The sequence below is a fragment of the Phyllostomus hastatus genome, unplaced genomic scaffold, assembly GCF_019186645.2.
Source record: "Phyllostomus hastatus isolate PE091 unplaced genomic scaffold, TTU_PhHast_1.1 phas_contig_80, whole genome shotgun sequence".
NCBI lineage: Eukaryota > Metazoa > Chordata > Mammalia > Chiroptera > Phyllostomidae > Phyllostomus > Phyllostomus hastatus.
Window position 1 is genome coordinate 37,956,156 of NW_025333960.1, and position 15,571 is coordinate 37,971,726.

Below are 15,571 nucleotides of genomic sequence, written 5' to 3' on the forward strand. Positions count from 1 at the left end.
TGTTATGTATGATACTTTTATGTTCATACATTTATCCAGGTTTCTACATAGCACTGTAGTGATTACCTTTGGACATCATAACATTTTGCTTATTTGAAGTTTTTCACCTTAGGCTGAATTTTCATAGGATTAGAGAGGGTAAAGGGTTACACTAAAAATTGGCAGGAGTATGAAAGTACCATTTCTTAATGACCGTTAAGCATTGGAATGAGTGAGATAAGGGGAAGGGAGAATTGTATGTGTGTAAATCTTACTGGCATTGGTTTAGTTTATATAAGGTGTCACAGGATTTTTTTTTAAATATGAAGAAATAATTTGGTATCAGATGACAGTATATTTAAATATACCCTTTAAAGAGTAAATGCAAATTTGTACCTGTTATAATTATTTATTCCATGCTAACCCAGATATTCTAAAACTCATCCTTTCAAGTCAGAACATTCAAGAACTGGGAACATAGGCTGAATCTTAACTCTTGTTAGAATAGTTTATAGAGTTGTGTACTTTGATGCTGTGTCAAGAGCCTTTATTGAGAGAATTCAGTAGACACTCATGCTTTCTGTGATGTTAGAGAATGTGTTGTATTGTGCTATGTACAATAAAGTCATCTGACTTTATGAAGGCCCTTGTGAAGAAGTCCTTACATGCCCTAGTGCCACAAACTGTTGTGCTTTTCCATAGTTATGTGGTTTTTGTCTGTCTAATGAGAACTGTCAACAACATACAAGTAATGTTTTAGTTGCTCAGAGCAAAAATTATAATCTTCCCTTTTAGATGTGCTTTTGGATCAGATTTTATCAAATCTGTGTTTCTTTAGAGAAAATTGATAAATTTTAAAATTTGGAGAAAATTATTAAAGTTTTCATAAAGCATCTTAGTATGACCATGAAGTTAATGATTTCTATTTATTCCATTTATTCCTTTGGGGTTTTGGGTGTTTTTTTGGGGGGGTACCATTTTGTTTTATTAAAATGATAAGCAGCCTTGGCTGGTGTGGCTCACTGGTTTGAGTGCCAGCTTGCAAACCAAAGGGCCGCTGGTTCAATTCCCAGTCAGGGCACATGCCTGGGTTGCAGGCCAGGTCCTCAGTAGGCGGCGTGCAAGAGGCAGCCACACAGTGATGTTTTTCTCCTTCTTCTTCCCTCCTTCTCTCTCTAAAAATAAAGAAAATCTTTTAAAAAGTGAAATAAAATGATAAGCAATAGAGAACTCTATTGCCCTTTAGGTGATGACAGAATTGTTATGTAGGTCATTGAAAGACATAACTGTAGCTGAATGCAAAAAACATTATGGCATAAAATACAGAGTATTATTACAGTCTATAATTTACTTATATTGAGGTATAAATACCAAAGTACTCCAAGTTTTTTCTCCTAAGGAATATGAGTAGGGAGTGAGGCTTGGAGTTCTTTTATGTCTTTTCATGTTGTTTGAACATTCTTTTAGCCATGAGCATGTGGTCTGTTTAATTTTTTTAAACTTTTTTAAAAATAGAACACTGCCTCAGCTTATTTGACATGGGCAACAGTTTGGCTGTGGCAAGATCTCATAAGATCATTTTGTTTCTGTGGTTGAACCTGGATGAGAAGTCTGTCAATGAGTTGTTTTCTGCTGTTGTAAGATGTAGTGCTTATTTTTCCCTCCTTGTCTCTCAGGTCATTTGGATCCAGGATTCCTAGCAAGTGACAAGACATCTGCTGGCAGTGCACCACTCAATGAAGAAATTAATATTGCCTCTTCAGATAGTGAAGTAGAGATTGTGGGAGTTCAGGAACATGCAAGGTAGAGTATTAATTGGAGTATTCTGATATTTTAAATTGTGAATGTTATTCTAGCTAGAAAACGAATGAGAAGAAAGTGGCAGGCATCACTGTATGCTGGCATGAATGGTGGGAACTATCTCTCGGCTTCCTTTGGCTTAAGAAACACTTTTAAATTAGACATGATATGAGTTTCAGAATGTGTTGCATTTGTCTCATATCAAGAACATTGTGACCACCTGTGTATGTGAACTAGAAATTATCTTTTTCTTGTCTGGATTGCTTGACAGATTTTTCTCTTAGGGCATAAGTATCACTGTACTTCCCCCCTCTTACTCATATTTTCTTGCCCTTAACTTTATCTTGAAATATACTGGGACCAAACAATTGGGAAACATGCATCTGATATCATATCTTGATTGCTTGTTTCTTAGTGTACCTCTCCTTGTCTTTCATTAAAACTTGCAAGTTACTTTGGTCAGTATCTAACAGATTGTGTTATTTCTAGTGATGTTTATTTGATTCAGAGACTCCTTTTTCTTAGCATTGAAAAAGAGCTACAAGATATCCAGTTAGTTTGCAGTGCTAAGAAAATAATTTATAAAGTTTGGCATTTGTAAGGTGGAGGTCAGCAAACTAGCCCACTGACCAATTCTGGCCTGCTGCCTGTTTTGGTATGGACCTTGAGCTAAGAATAAGAATGGTTTATACATTTTGTTTTATTTTAACTTTTTAAATATTTTATTTATTTATATTTAGGGAGAAGGGAAGGGAGGGAGAAAGCAATCAATTGGTTGCTTCTTGCATGTCCCCAGTGGAGGGAAACCTGGCCTTTAGCTCAGGCGCGTGTCCTGACTGGGAATCAAACCCTCAATTCACTGAGCCACACCAGCCAGGGCAAGAAGGGTTTTTACATTTTAAATAGTTGGGGGGCGGGGGATCTAAAGAAGAATGTTTTGTGTCATGTAAAAATTACATAAAATGCAAATAAAATTTATTCATGAATTAAATTTTATAGGGACATAGCCATGCTAGTTCATTTACATATTGTCTTTCCCTGGTTTTTGCACTCCAGTGAGAGTTGAGAAGTTTCAAAAGATACAGCCTTCAGAAGCCTAAGATGCTCACTCTGTAGCCTTTTGCAGAGACAATTTACCAACTCTTGCTTTAAGATAAGGATTGGTTGCAGCCCTCTCAGAGGTATTCCTGAGGAACATTTAACACATATGTGTAGGTACAAGACAAAAATTTAGACTTTGAAAATCTGTATTCTGTATAGCAAACTTTTCTCCTATGCTGCAAGAGTTAAGTTGTGGTTTCCTGATTTTCCAATATTTACATTACCTTGCCCTTATATCTGATTTTACTTTTTAGTTAGCAATGAAAGCATTCACTAGTATTTCTTCTGTTGTTATAAAAGGTGAATTTAGGTTTGAAGGGTGGGGGTGAAATACACATGCACATAAATTGAGGGTGCCTTTTTCTAATGAAAACTAATTATATTCTGAGAGCATTTTTCAGTTAAACAAATTGGGACTTTAAAGATACAGAGTTCAGTCATACTTTAATGTGCCATCGCCTCAAAAGGGGCCAGTTTTTTTTTTTTTATCAGAATTAGTATTATCCTAGTACTTTATTCTGTATCCTATATCTGTGCCATAAATATTTCTGTATAGCTGCTTCCTTTTTTTTTTTCTTTTTTAAAATAGTTATTTCCCTATTCTGGTGGGAAAGAATTTTCATTCTTTAATCTTTATCTCATATTTTCCTCTTCTTTCTGTTTACTCGAAAACTTTTTCCTTTAAGTTCTCTTCCATTTTTCTATCTATTCCCTTCAAGCTGCCTTACCTGTTAGATGAAGAAGCAGAACTCCTGATTTATTCCTTTACTTCAGCCTGTGTTTGCTATTAGTTCATTTTACCATTGTTCCTTAGACTATAAAAGATACTATTTTCCTTTTAAGCTCTATGTGAGGATCTTTCTCGAAATTTATAATACTTTTTATTTTAGACTCCCTACTATAAAACTTACCCTGCCTGTCAACAGACTGGTATGGGTAAATTATCTTCATTTGTATAGGAATACATTATCCATTCACAAATTTCCTTTTGAGCTACATTTTAAATTTTAATTCAGTGTTACTCATGTGTTCCTACTTAAGTAGGGAAGAGTAGGTAATAAGTAGGTAATAACCTGTGTTGTTTATTTAATCTTTTACTCTGCTGAGACATCACTTGGTCCAGTTCTCCAATGACTCCTACCAGGTCGCCCTTTTTTACTGTTTTCTTATGCCTAAAATGTTTCAGAGTGAGCCACCTTTCTTTTCAGAGTCTTTGTTCAACTTTTCTTCTATCATGAAACCTTTTGCTTCTTTTTCTACCATATTATTGGTATCTGGAGTTAAAATTATTATATTTCTATTAAAACTTGGACATTTAAATTGTGAGTCCCTCTTTACCTCCAACGTACACAGATTATCTCTAGTACATACTTCTCTGAACTTGTTAGGTCTTTTATCCAGATTGTCCTTTTACTCTGTCAATACATTTGTTCCGCTCTTACACCAATTTATGTGACTTTGGCTGCGTTTTAAATGACATGCTATAACATTACTTTCAAGGACTTCTGCAGAATTTGAAGTATAAAGATGTATGTTATTCTGACTCTGGTTTGAATCCTGGGGAAGTCATATTGTGCAGGTGACCAATCCACTCTGAAATCTCAGTGGTTACATTGTCGGTACAATGGAATGTAGCGTTGACAGATCCTCTTGGAGTGCTTTGAATTGACTCTTGCATCATCTGGGTGCTCTTTTTTATTTTGGTCTTTGAGTCTAGGCTGAGTAGAGTCTCACTGACTGTTCTGTCTTTCTGAAAATTTTTGCAGTAGTTTCTTTAGAAGAAGCCCGGTAAGCTTTCAAATATTGAGATTAAATAGCTGAGAAGCAGGTGGGGGAGACTTCCTTGGTTGCTTCAGAATCACCCCTTTAGCTGCCTGTATCTCATCTGGAATTTATTTCTTTTACAGGTCTAGGGTTGCAGTTATGAAGTATTGATGGGCTTCTGGCAGGGTTATCGCTTGGAAAAAGGTTTTAGGTTTTAATCAGCATCTGTTTGTTCTAATTTGATTTGCATGTACTGATTTTTTTTTTGTTTGGACTTAGCCATTCTGTTTTTACTGTTTTTCTTACGATACTCTGCCTTGTTGTGGGCTTTCTGAGAGTTTTTTAAAAACTCAGAATTGGTCCTGGAGTTCTCTTTGGGATTGTGGTTGCTCTGACTTGTTTTGGGTGCCATACTTCCATATTTGGAAGCATTTTATTTGACCTTTGTACTTAGTAATTTTACTTGTGATGTGCCTTTCTTTTTGTTTTAAGTTGTTTTTCTTTTCTTGCATGTTAATATTTTTCCTGCTCTTTTACTTAGATTTTGACGTGTTCACTTCTATGTTTCTTCTAGTCATGGACTAGAAAGCATGCTTTCTGAACTAATGATTGAATGCATCTTTTATGGCTGCTTTGTGTTGCTGTGATGAGCTCCTGACCTAAATGTTATCATTTCCAGGTGTTAATTGTTGGACAGTCCAGTTCACAAGATGCTTTTTGCCAGTGAAAGACTTTTCCAACATCTCTCTAGTTCTGTGCCACTTCATTTTGCCAGCCATTTTAATTTATGCCTCCCCCAATACCATTTTTTTTTGGCTCTTCATCCTTTTTCCTTCTCTTCTTTTACCAGCCTCATTGATAATTGCCCTAGGAAATTGAATCCATGTAGCACAGATCTCTCTGTCATGGAACTGTGTTGAAACAGTTCCTCCTGTACCTATTCTCTGAAGCTTTTTTTTTTTTTTGTGATAATAAGACCCTTACCTCATTGCACTGTAGTCTTTGCTTCTGTTCATTGACATTAATGTTGGTTCATCCCTCAACAAAAGAATTGCTAGGGGAAGCCTTTTGCATTTTAGACTGGTTGGTTCCTAGAACCAATTACTAACATTAATACTAAAAAAGCAAGGGAGGCAGATGAATATTTTCCTAAAGCCACAAGGATTCATTTCATCCTCAATTAGGAAAAATAAGTGGGAATGTTACCTAACAGGTCACCTTCAGGCTCTGTAAATGAGAGCAAAAGTGATTAATTAAAAAAATTTTTTTCTTTCTGTTGTTCAATTACAGTTGTCCCCATTAACCCCCCCATTAATCTCCTCTGCCCTACCCAACCCTACCTCCCCAAAATAATAAATTTTTAATGTTCTCTTAGAGTAATAAGCTAATTGTATCAGAAGCTATCAGAGCCTACCCTCTTTCTGTTTTTTTTCTTTTTCTTTTCTACTGTGAAGTCTCTCCTTTCTTGGTTTCAGTGTACGAAGAGCAGGAAATTATTCTATCAAAAGTTATTGTTTATAAAGTGTTTTTGTTTGTTTTTTAAAGTAAGGCCTGCCCTGGACACATGGCTCGATTGGAGCGTCGTTCCGTGCACCTGAAAGGTTACTGGTTTAATCCCGGTCAAGGCACATGTCTAGGTTGCAGGTTTGATCCCTGGTTGGGGTGTGTATAGGAGGCAACCTATCAATGTTTCGCCCATGCGCATGTGCACGCCCGCGAGTGCTCGCGCGCGCGCTCTCTCTCTTTCTCTCTCTTTCTCTCTCTTTATCTTCCCCCTCCTCTTCCCCCTCCTCTTCGTCCTCTGTCTGTAAAAATCATGGGAACATGTCCTCAGGAGAGGATTAAAACAAAAAAAGTAAAGTAAGGCCTAAGCATTTTCTTGGCTTAAGACTCAAAATATGAGTAGGTACTGTTTTATACCTATTGCCAGTCATGCAGATGTGAGAACAAAGCCTATATCTGCACTAGAATTGGATTGGGCTAATTAAAAAACAGCTATGTATGCTCCCATGCCCAAGTCTTTTATAATGTAGAAAAATAATATGTGATAATACATGCAAATCTGTGCCTTATGTTGGTTGCCTTACACAATTTTCAGCCTCTCACATTTTTCTTTACAGGGCTTGTAACAATTGTGGTTCTATTTTCTTCTAAAATGTTTTTCTTCTTTACCTGGTATAAGTTATTCTGTAATGCACACCATCTTACAAAATAATTGAAATGTTAAACAGCAACCTTTTGTTTATTTACTAGCTTGACTTTTTTTCTCTGTACTTATAAGAAAAGCCTTGTTCTGTTTTTATCCAGCTCCTAGATTCTATTTATTCAAGATGGTTGAGGTCATTAAATTATAAAAAATTGTTTGAATGTTTTAATTGGCTTGTACACAGAAAGGTCATAGGTGTGCTTTTAAAAAAATCCCCATCTGAGGATGTGTGTTGATTTGAGAGACAGAAGCGGGGGCGGGGGAGAGGGAGGGAGACAGAGAGAGACAGACATCATTTGGTTGCCTCCCTTGAACTTGCAACCTAGGTATGTGCCCTGAACGCAGATTGAAACCACAGCCTTTTGGTGTGCAGGACAATGCTCCAACCAACTGAGCCACCCAGCCAGGGCCATAGCTGTACATTTCCGTTTTCATGGACTGCTCATACTCAAGTAACCAGCACTCAGGTCAAGAAGTAGAACAGAAGTCCTCCTTTTACCACCTTCTGGTCATAACCGTACCCCACTTCGTTCCCTGAAGTACTGTTCTGACTTCTAACAGGGAGGTTTTGCCTGAGTTGTTCAAAATCTTAAAGTCACCGATTACCTTAGAATCTCCTTTTACAGTTTTGACAGTGATCCAGCAATTGCCTGAATGTTTAAAAGGCAGTTTATAGTGGCTGCAACTGTTGTGTAGTAATGATCATCCGAAACTTGCCCTCCAGAAACCGATTCATGGTTCTTATTCTGTGCTCTAGATCTCTGTACAAGGTACGGTGGCCACCTTCCATGGTGATTCTGTCTTCTTTGGGCACTGCCTTTCCAGTTTCAGTTAGCAGGGGCCTAGAAAGCTTTTGACCAAAAATGGGATCCTCACATTCTCCAGAGAATCTAAAAATTTGAACCAAGAGAAACAGACTGAGAGGATTGGGTCTTGAGTCTAATGAGTGAGGTTTCATTGTTCCATCATCTTCCGTTCTTTGTGGCACACCAGTGTCCTTTGAACAAATTCTCCTTTTGTTTAAGGTAGCCCAAGTTGGTTTTCAGTAACCGGAACCATTTGTAACATAACTACAGAAACAGTCTAACTTAGTTAAAGAGGTGCCTCATGTCCTTACTCTTCTCTCTCCTTCAGTCATTCCTCAGTAGTAAATACTGTCTCCAGACCTCTCACTGTCCTATTCTGGACACTTTCTAGCATCTGCATTACTATTTATTGAGTGACCTCCAGGGAAGAGAGGTCATTCCCTTACACTCAAACACAGCATAGTAGTACTTCAGGTGTAGTCTGAGGAAGGCATAGTTAATTTAGTGGAAAAAATCTTCCCAGTGGAGACCTGCTTTTATTCTGGTTCTCTGCTTAACTTGCTTAAAACCCTGGGCATTTGTTTTCTCTATAAAATGATCAGATTGGATAGGATCCCTTTTAAAGCAACTACCTGATGTTACACTGTACGATTACTTTATTGGGAATAACGGAATAAATACCTCTTTTATTTTGGAGATATTTCTAGGAATTCTGCCAAAGATTACATTGACTTTCTTTTTAGCCATTCATTCCCTGAATTCCTCCTAAGGTTGTATGTAGCCAGCTTTTCTTTAATTAGTACTTGTACAGATGAACTTTTGAACTGTTGAAGAACTTTCATTTTTAAATTGTTAATCTGGGCCTATATTTGCACTCTGCAGATTGTTACTGTTTGCCTTAATGTATTTTAATATACATTTATACCCTGGCTGGTGTGGTTCATTTGGTTGGGCATCATCCTGCAAACTGAAAGGTCACAGGGACTATTCCCGGTCAGGGCACATGACTGAGTTATGGATCTGGTCTTCCAGCTGGGGTGCATGTAGGAGGCAACTGGTATTTCTCACTCACATCGATGTTTTTCTCTCTTCCTTCCTCCCTTCCCCTCTCTCTGGAATCAATTAAAAAAACACACATACACACATTTATAAAGCGACAACATGATACTGTGGAAAGCATTGGACTCAAAATCAGACCTGGCTTGAAGTTCCCTTGCCAGCCACTTTCAAGCAGTGTGACCCTGGGCAAATCATATAACCTCTTTAATCTTTAGTTTTCCCTGTCTGTAGAATATGGATAGTAACTTCAGTGTCTACCTCATAGGTCTTGGGAGTGTCAAATGAGGTGAAACTGCTTAATAAACTTAGTATTCTATTGCCATCAGTTATCAAAAACATTTCTATAAATATTGAATGGACTTCTTTGGGTGACAGTCTTCTATGAGTATGTGATCACTTAATCTGAGTATACTTAATGGGTTGGACAAATTTGGGTTAGATTTGGACTTTATGTCCCTTAATTTAATGCTTTTTACTGGTGAATTTTTCAAGATGTAGCGAGTAACGCCCCCTTAACTCATTTCTGAACAGATGACAGGTCTCTGGTCTGTAACAAATCTGCATTCTGCCCTGTGCCCTGGCCCCATGGGGTCTGTTTTTCAGGATCTCTCTTGGTAAGGAAGTTGTTTATTGATGCCTTTGCAGGAGCAGGACCTCTTTCAAGGAGCTTAAGGTCCTTAGGGGCAGTTCTGCCACTGACCCCATTTAATGTTAACACTAATGTTCTTTTGAACTTCGTGGTGCAGGGGGCATTGAAGGCTGGAATACTCAAGTGATCCAGCATCACTCACTGTATACTGGTTGTGAGAGCAGCTGCTCAAGACCCACTGTGATAGGTTATGTGACTAGAGTCATGCCATTTGTCACCTGTCACATGCCACACAAGGACTCTTCATCTCAGTTGCAGGTGTGTCCATCCTGGAGGAGGTGTGATTCAGAGCGTTTTTCACCAGTAATTTAGATGTGAGGGCATAAGTAGCCAAGGTAACTTGAGCTGCCTGCCTTCCTCTCATTTGAGTCAAAACTTAGTGGTTACACTGGAGGCTCACAGTCCTGCCATTTGACTGGGATGTGAAATTCAGTGTCAGTGCTTCTGAAACAATTTGCTTCCAGTGAACTCTTGGTGAGGTTCATCAGCAAGGCAGTTCTGTCCCTCCCATAGAGTATGATACTTTTAGGGAAGCTAAACTGAGTACTCGTTCCTTTTAGAGATTCTCAGCTGACCCTTGCTACTTACACTGAACTAAAGCATAGGAAGTTCTGATGAAGAAGCCAAGTGTTTGTGCTGACCCTCAGAATGAGGGAAATTGATCCTCTACGTGTGATCTAGTTACAGACTTTTAGAAATCTCACCTGTAAAGGGATATTACTGTTACTGTCTTTGAAGGTGTAATTACCAAATATGGCACGGAACTTATTTTTTAAAAAGTTTCATTTATATTTCTTACTGTTTCATTTGTTCAGACTGAGATTGTTTGGGCATATTCATTTTGCTCTGGATTTATATGGTGCTCTGTTGTTAAGATCCAGAGGTTTAAATGAGTTCAGAGAAACAGCATCTTATCCATTGTTACTAACAGTCCTAGGCATAACTCAGGAGTTTCTGAATGAGACAAAACTCGTGGCCTTTTTTTTAGGCCATACCGAGAGGAGGGAGAGGGAGGAAAAAGGGAAGGATATTGGTTGTGGTTTCATGAACTTGCATAGTAGCCTGATCTTAGTAAAAGTATTGATTAATCCTAGTGAAGATATATTGCCTTCTGTCTTCCCTGTGGTACAGTTAGCCATGCTTTTGCTCTTCATCTCAATTGCAGGTGTGTCCATCCTCGAGGAGGTGTGATTCAGAGCGTCTCTTCATGGAAGCACGGCTCAGGCACGCCGTATGTCAGCAGCCGGCAAACTCAGTCATGGACTGCTGTGGCTCCCCAGCAGACTTGGGCTTCGCCTGCAGAAGTTGTAGACCTCACCTTGGATGAGGATAGCAGGCGTAAATACCTACTGTAATACAATGTCACTGTGTTCCCTCTGCACTGTTCCCTTCCGCTTCCTCCTCCTCTTTGTGACATGGAAGTTCATTGTCATAGCTTCAGCCTCAGAAGCTGTTTGTGGCATTTGTATAATCAAAATTCATGGAAAATTGCCCCCCTCCTTTTTTTCTCCTTTTCTTCCTTTTTTTCTTTTTTTTAAATTAAAAGAAGTCACTTAGGAAAATAACTTATCACAGAGAAAAGAATTTCTTCTTCCCCTTGGTAGGGATATAAGAATGATGAATTAGACAACTTTATTTTACTTGGTGACTTTTTTTTCTTAGGAAACTCTGCCTTCCTTTTAGAATAATATTTTAATTACCAGGTGAAATGAATTTTAGTGTTTGAATCTCGTATTTATTTTTCTGTGTAATAAAATTGATATCTAGACTTGACCACTGTCGGCCCACCCATTGGCACTCCCACCTTAGGGCATTTGCACATATGTTAGTCAGGTCCTTATTGGCACCTAGTAGGGCATGTGCATTTGGAAACCTGTTCTTAAAAATAGAAGACAAGTGTTACATTTCTTTTAGCTTAAGTCTTCTAACTTCTTTCCTGACTTTGCTCCTGGCTGACTTCCCACAACACATATAATTGACCTGCCCCTTTGTGTTTATAAATACTGCTAAGATGTCTTAATTGGTCTCTTTGTTGCAATAATCGGTAACTCTTTGGAAAATGTGGCTGAGGCATTTCGGATGCATAACCACCATGAGGTTTTCAGGGCATAAATAGAGAGTATTGAGAAATCAGTAGGAAAATCTCACTCCCTCAACATTTTTTCCCGGGTTTATTCAAATAACCGGAGAACACGAAAACCTGTTACTTAGGTAGAATATAGAGTTGTGTGGCTTCCAAGGCTGTGGGCACTTGCAAATATTTGCTGAGAGGAAAATGCCTTCTTTTCATATCTGATCTCTCCAAAAAGGATGTACAACTGTTTGAACTTGAGCTGAAATTGACCTGATTCTACATTTGGATATTTTTCTCTACCTTCTAAAATTGGAGAAACCGAAATGCACCATAAGAAACCAGATGCAAAGCACATTAATGGCACTGTAGGTTTTACAGTATCTAAAATGTATAGCAAAGGGTAGTATGAGCTTCAGGGAATTTGGGAAATGCCAGTGTGGGAATTTGTGGCATTAGTTACTACCTTTCTCCCTATGACATGTTCTAGTTACTAGTGAATTATTTTACAAGCAATACCTAGAGTTAAAACACTATATACTGTGTGCAGGAGGAGTGAAGTAATATTGGCTTAGAAGACCTCATCTTTTGTTTTTCCACAGTTTTTGTTGGCCTGTTTTGGGTTTTTGGCTCCACTTTTACCATATAATATTGCTAAAGCCCTTTTCCTCCCTCCCCAAATATATTGTTGGCTCTTCCTTATTAAATGAGCGTGAGAACTACCATTTCTTAGTTTTCATTCAGTAGACACTCATTTACTAAGTGCCTGTTCCGCATAAGGCATTATGCGGGGTGGGTGCTGTGGGGTGGCTGAGATGAATGAGACACCCCCCACATGCGCATGCACCAGAGTCTGCCTGGCTCCACCTGCCTGGCTCTTTTGTTTCAGAAAGACTTGGTTGTTCCTTTACCCTTCCTCCTGCTGCTGTACTTCCATTCGCTTCTCCCCTGGGAGTGTACTGAAGTATGTTGTTTTTTGAGCTTCTCTGATAATATCTCATTTGATCTGGCCTCTGTTCATCAACTTTTTATTTTTCTATCAATGTACTTTTAATAGCTCACGCCTTTAAAAGATCATTAACCTCCACTTTTAGCACCTCATATCTCAAGTCTCTCACATGGCCCTAGTTCAAGACAAAAACCAAAGACCCAGAGGCCAGAGCAAAGTAGGACCTTCTGCAGATTCACTACTGGTGTATCATTGGACCTTCACATTTTACTTTAGGATTAATTTATTAAATTTTACTGTTACACATTGTTTTTGACTTGAATTAAAATGCTAGACAAAGCAGAAATGTACAGTTTCTGGTCTTTGTATTCCAGGAAAATCATTGGGAAAAGAATAGAATAGATTATATGACTTGAAGTTTTTGCAGCTTATTTTGTCCCCAATATCAGGGCAGAGCCCTGTTTTAAAGAATGTTTTGCATTCTGTACTCTTACGTTAACAGTATGTTTGTCCAGTTCCATAAGCAGGCAATTTCCCATGACATGTTTTCTTCACTCCTTAATAGTCATCCTCTAAGAAAAAGGATTTTGGTGTTCTGTGTGCACTGCAGATTGGGAGCAGAGTGAAGTTGTAACCCAGCTGTTTTCTGGCCATTTGCTTTTGTAGCAGGTTGCACTTTGCCCTCACCTGCACCCTGTCCCTCTTCCAGCACCCTGCCTACCTGAGTGATGCATCGGAACAGGGATTTGGAAATCAGATGCAAAAGGGGGAAGGGAAGGGATGGATGATAGGGACAGCCAGCTTTTCCCGCTACTAGATTGGAACTTTTCTGCCTACTAACTACACAGAGGCTGCGTTCCAACTCTCCTTTCATTGCCAGAGCCAGTAGAGTGGGATGTGGTTTCTGGCAAGGTATTAATGATAAAATTCTGTGGTAAACAACTTCTGTAACATTTGAAATTTCTTTATGTAAGAGGGTCTTTTTAAACCAAAGTTTTGCATTTGGTGGCATAAATACTTCTTTATGCCTCATAGGACATTGTCCATTCTAATTAAAATCTCTGTTAAATGGTGCAGTTGGGTCACAGACTGGTTTATGGAACTAAGTTGGTTGTCTCCCCTCCCCACAATTTGAAACCACAGAGCAGTAACCAGCTATTATTACATCGTCACAACTGCCCTAGAGCATGTCACTGCTGCTCACCAGTAGTTGTCTTTCCATTTTGACGGAAGGGGCTGGGCTGAATGGACTCCCATTATTCTTTACAATTGAGCGTCCCATGAACTCTGTTTTTGTTATCATCAATTGTGAATATAACCGCCTGATTTGCTAATTTAGTCAATTGTTCATTGTTACTTTTAGCAGATTAGCACCATAGGTAACTTAAAAATGAATTTGTTGCCTGCTTTTTTGTACTGTGTCACAAAGCTTGTGAAAAAGCTGGGGACACAATTTTGTCTTTCAGTTTAACTTTTTTTTTAAGGCAAGGAACTCCTAATCCTTGTTTTCCAGTATGTGTATGATGTGACTTTGATGTATATATAAAAATGATTGCACCCTAACCAAACTTCCTCAGATTGTGCACTGTTTGTTTAAAATAATCACGTATTTTAGTCCAATGCTGTTGTATTTTTTCATTTTATTTAAAACACTATGTACCTATTCTTTTAACAAACTTTAAAGGGTAGTGATCTTAAAAAAAATCACTGGATAACTAGGAAATATATTTTTTGTTTTTTTTTTTTGTTTGTTTTGTTTTTTAAGAGAGTACAAAGGTCACTGAGGCCTTTTGCTCCTCTTACCGTGAAAATGAAATGTTAGCCATTGTATGGCTAGGAATCAATGCACTTGGTGGTTAACAGATCTGCTGTTGCTGGAGTGTGAGCGTGGACTTGATGCAGTGACGACAAATCATTGCTTAGAATTAATGTTTTAAAATGTGCAACTCTAGTTTTTAAAACAAAATTTGGTTCTTCTTTACATTCATTATTTAGTTTTTGTTTCCATTTAGTATTTAATGGTCTTTGGAGAAAAAATAATAAAACAGAGTGTTATATATATATTTTTTGGTGCAAGATAAGATTTTCTGTTTTTTGAAATAAGTCTGTAGCATAAAGGTTAAACTATTTTAAGACAAAAATAAAATAGAGTGTATTTAAACAATGATAATTTCTGAGGATTTTTTTTTCTCTCTGCTTCAGTTAATTAGATGGTGCCTGGAGCAGCTCCTGAGTTACTTTTGGATGTGAAAGGGGATTATATTTTGTTAACAGAACATATTGTTATAAGATGCCTGACTTTTTCCAAGCAATAACTATATCCTACTTCCAGATGTTTTGCACATGACCTTTGGTGTGTTAGGTCTAGATAAAAATAGCTTTGCGTTAGCTTTCCCGTAAACCCTACGTCCCTTTCTGGCTAAGACCATGAGATTTCAGAGTGCTGAAGGCTCTCTAATGCTGGGCACCTTTGTTCCTGGGACTAAACCTCAGCTGACAGTTACTTCCCAGAGGCCAGTGCACGCGGGCAAGACGCAGTGCCTGCATGCCTTTTGCACATGGTTGAGCACGGAAGCAAATACAGGGTGTTTCAAAAATACCATATTTTGCTGTGTATAATGTGCAGTTTTGCCCAAATTTTTTGAGGGAAAAATAGGGATGCATATTACACATGGGTAGTACTAATTCCATATCTATATAACTGTTTTTGATTCTTTTATTTATGCTTATGCATTAAAAGTATAACTCTAGAAAGCAATAATGATATCCATATGCAAAATAATACCCTGGAATACAATAATCAACTTTATTTCTAAATATAAATGAATGAGTAAGTGAATGAATAAATAAATAATTGAATTAAAAAACTAAAACGAAAGATTTCACCCCCCCGCCCCTGAAAGTTTGGGCCAAAAACATGGGTGTTCATTATACATGGGAGTTCATTGTACACAGCAAAATATGGTAGCCTAACTTTTCTGCACTTCTTTGGTTCTATTTTCAGATTTTCTTATTTGGTTATTGAAATGGTAGGAGCTACCATATTAATGTCTCATGACTTTTGTAACTTCATGTAAAGGAGAAAGAGGGACCAGGGAGAGTGAGTCCTATATTGATTAAAACATACACTCGTGGATCTCTTAATGTTCCCTGACAGGTTGTAGTTCTACTTGCACTAGAAGGCTAT

The 15,571-nt window shown here is 38.0% G+C and overlaps 1 protein-coding gene across 3 annotated transcripts in view; it reads left to right on the forward strand.

The window, feature by feature from the left end:
• The window catches only part of CUNH18orf25 (chromosome unknown C18orf25 homolog), a 70,086-nt gene extending 55,538 nt beyond the window's left edge, over positions 1–14,548 (forward strand). For all 3 annotated transcript variants that reach the window (XM_045849825.1, XM_045849824.1, XM_045849826.1), the window contains 2 exons: positions 1,656–1,782; positions 10,530–14,548. In XM_045849825.1, coding sequence (XP_045705781.1) covers positions 1,656–1,782; positions 10,530–10,719 — 317 coding nt within the window. In that variant the 3' untranslated portion in view covers positions 10,720–14,548. The remainder of the gene's footprint in view (positions 1–1,655; positions 1,783–10,529) is intronic.
• Positions 14,549–15,571: the final 1,023 nt, after the last annotated feature.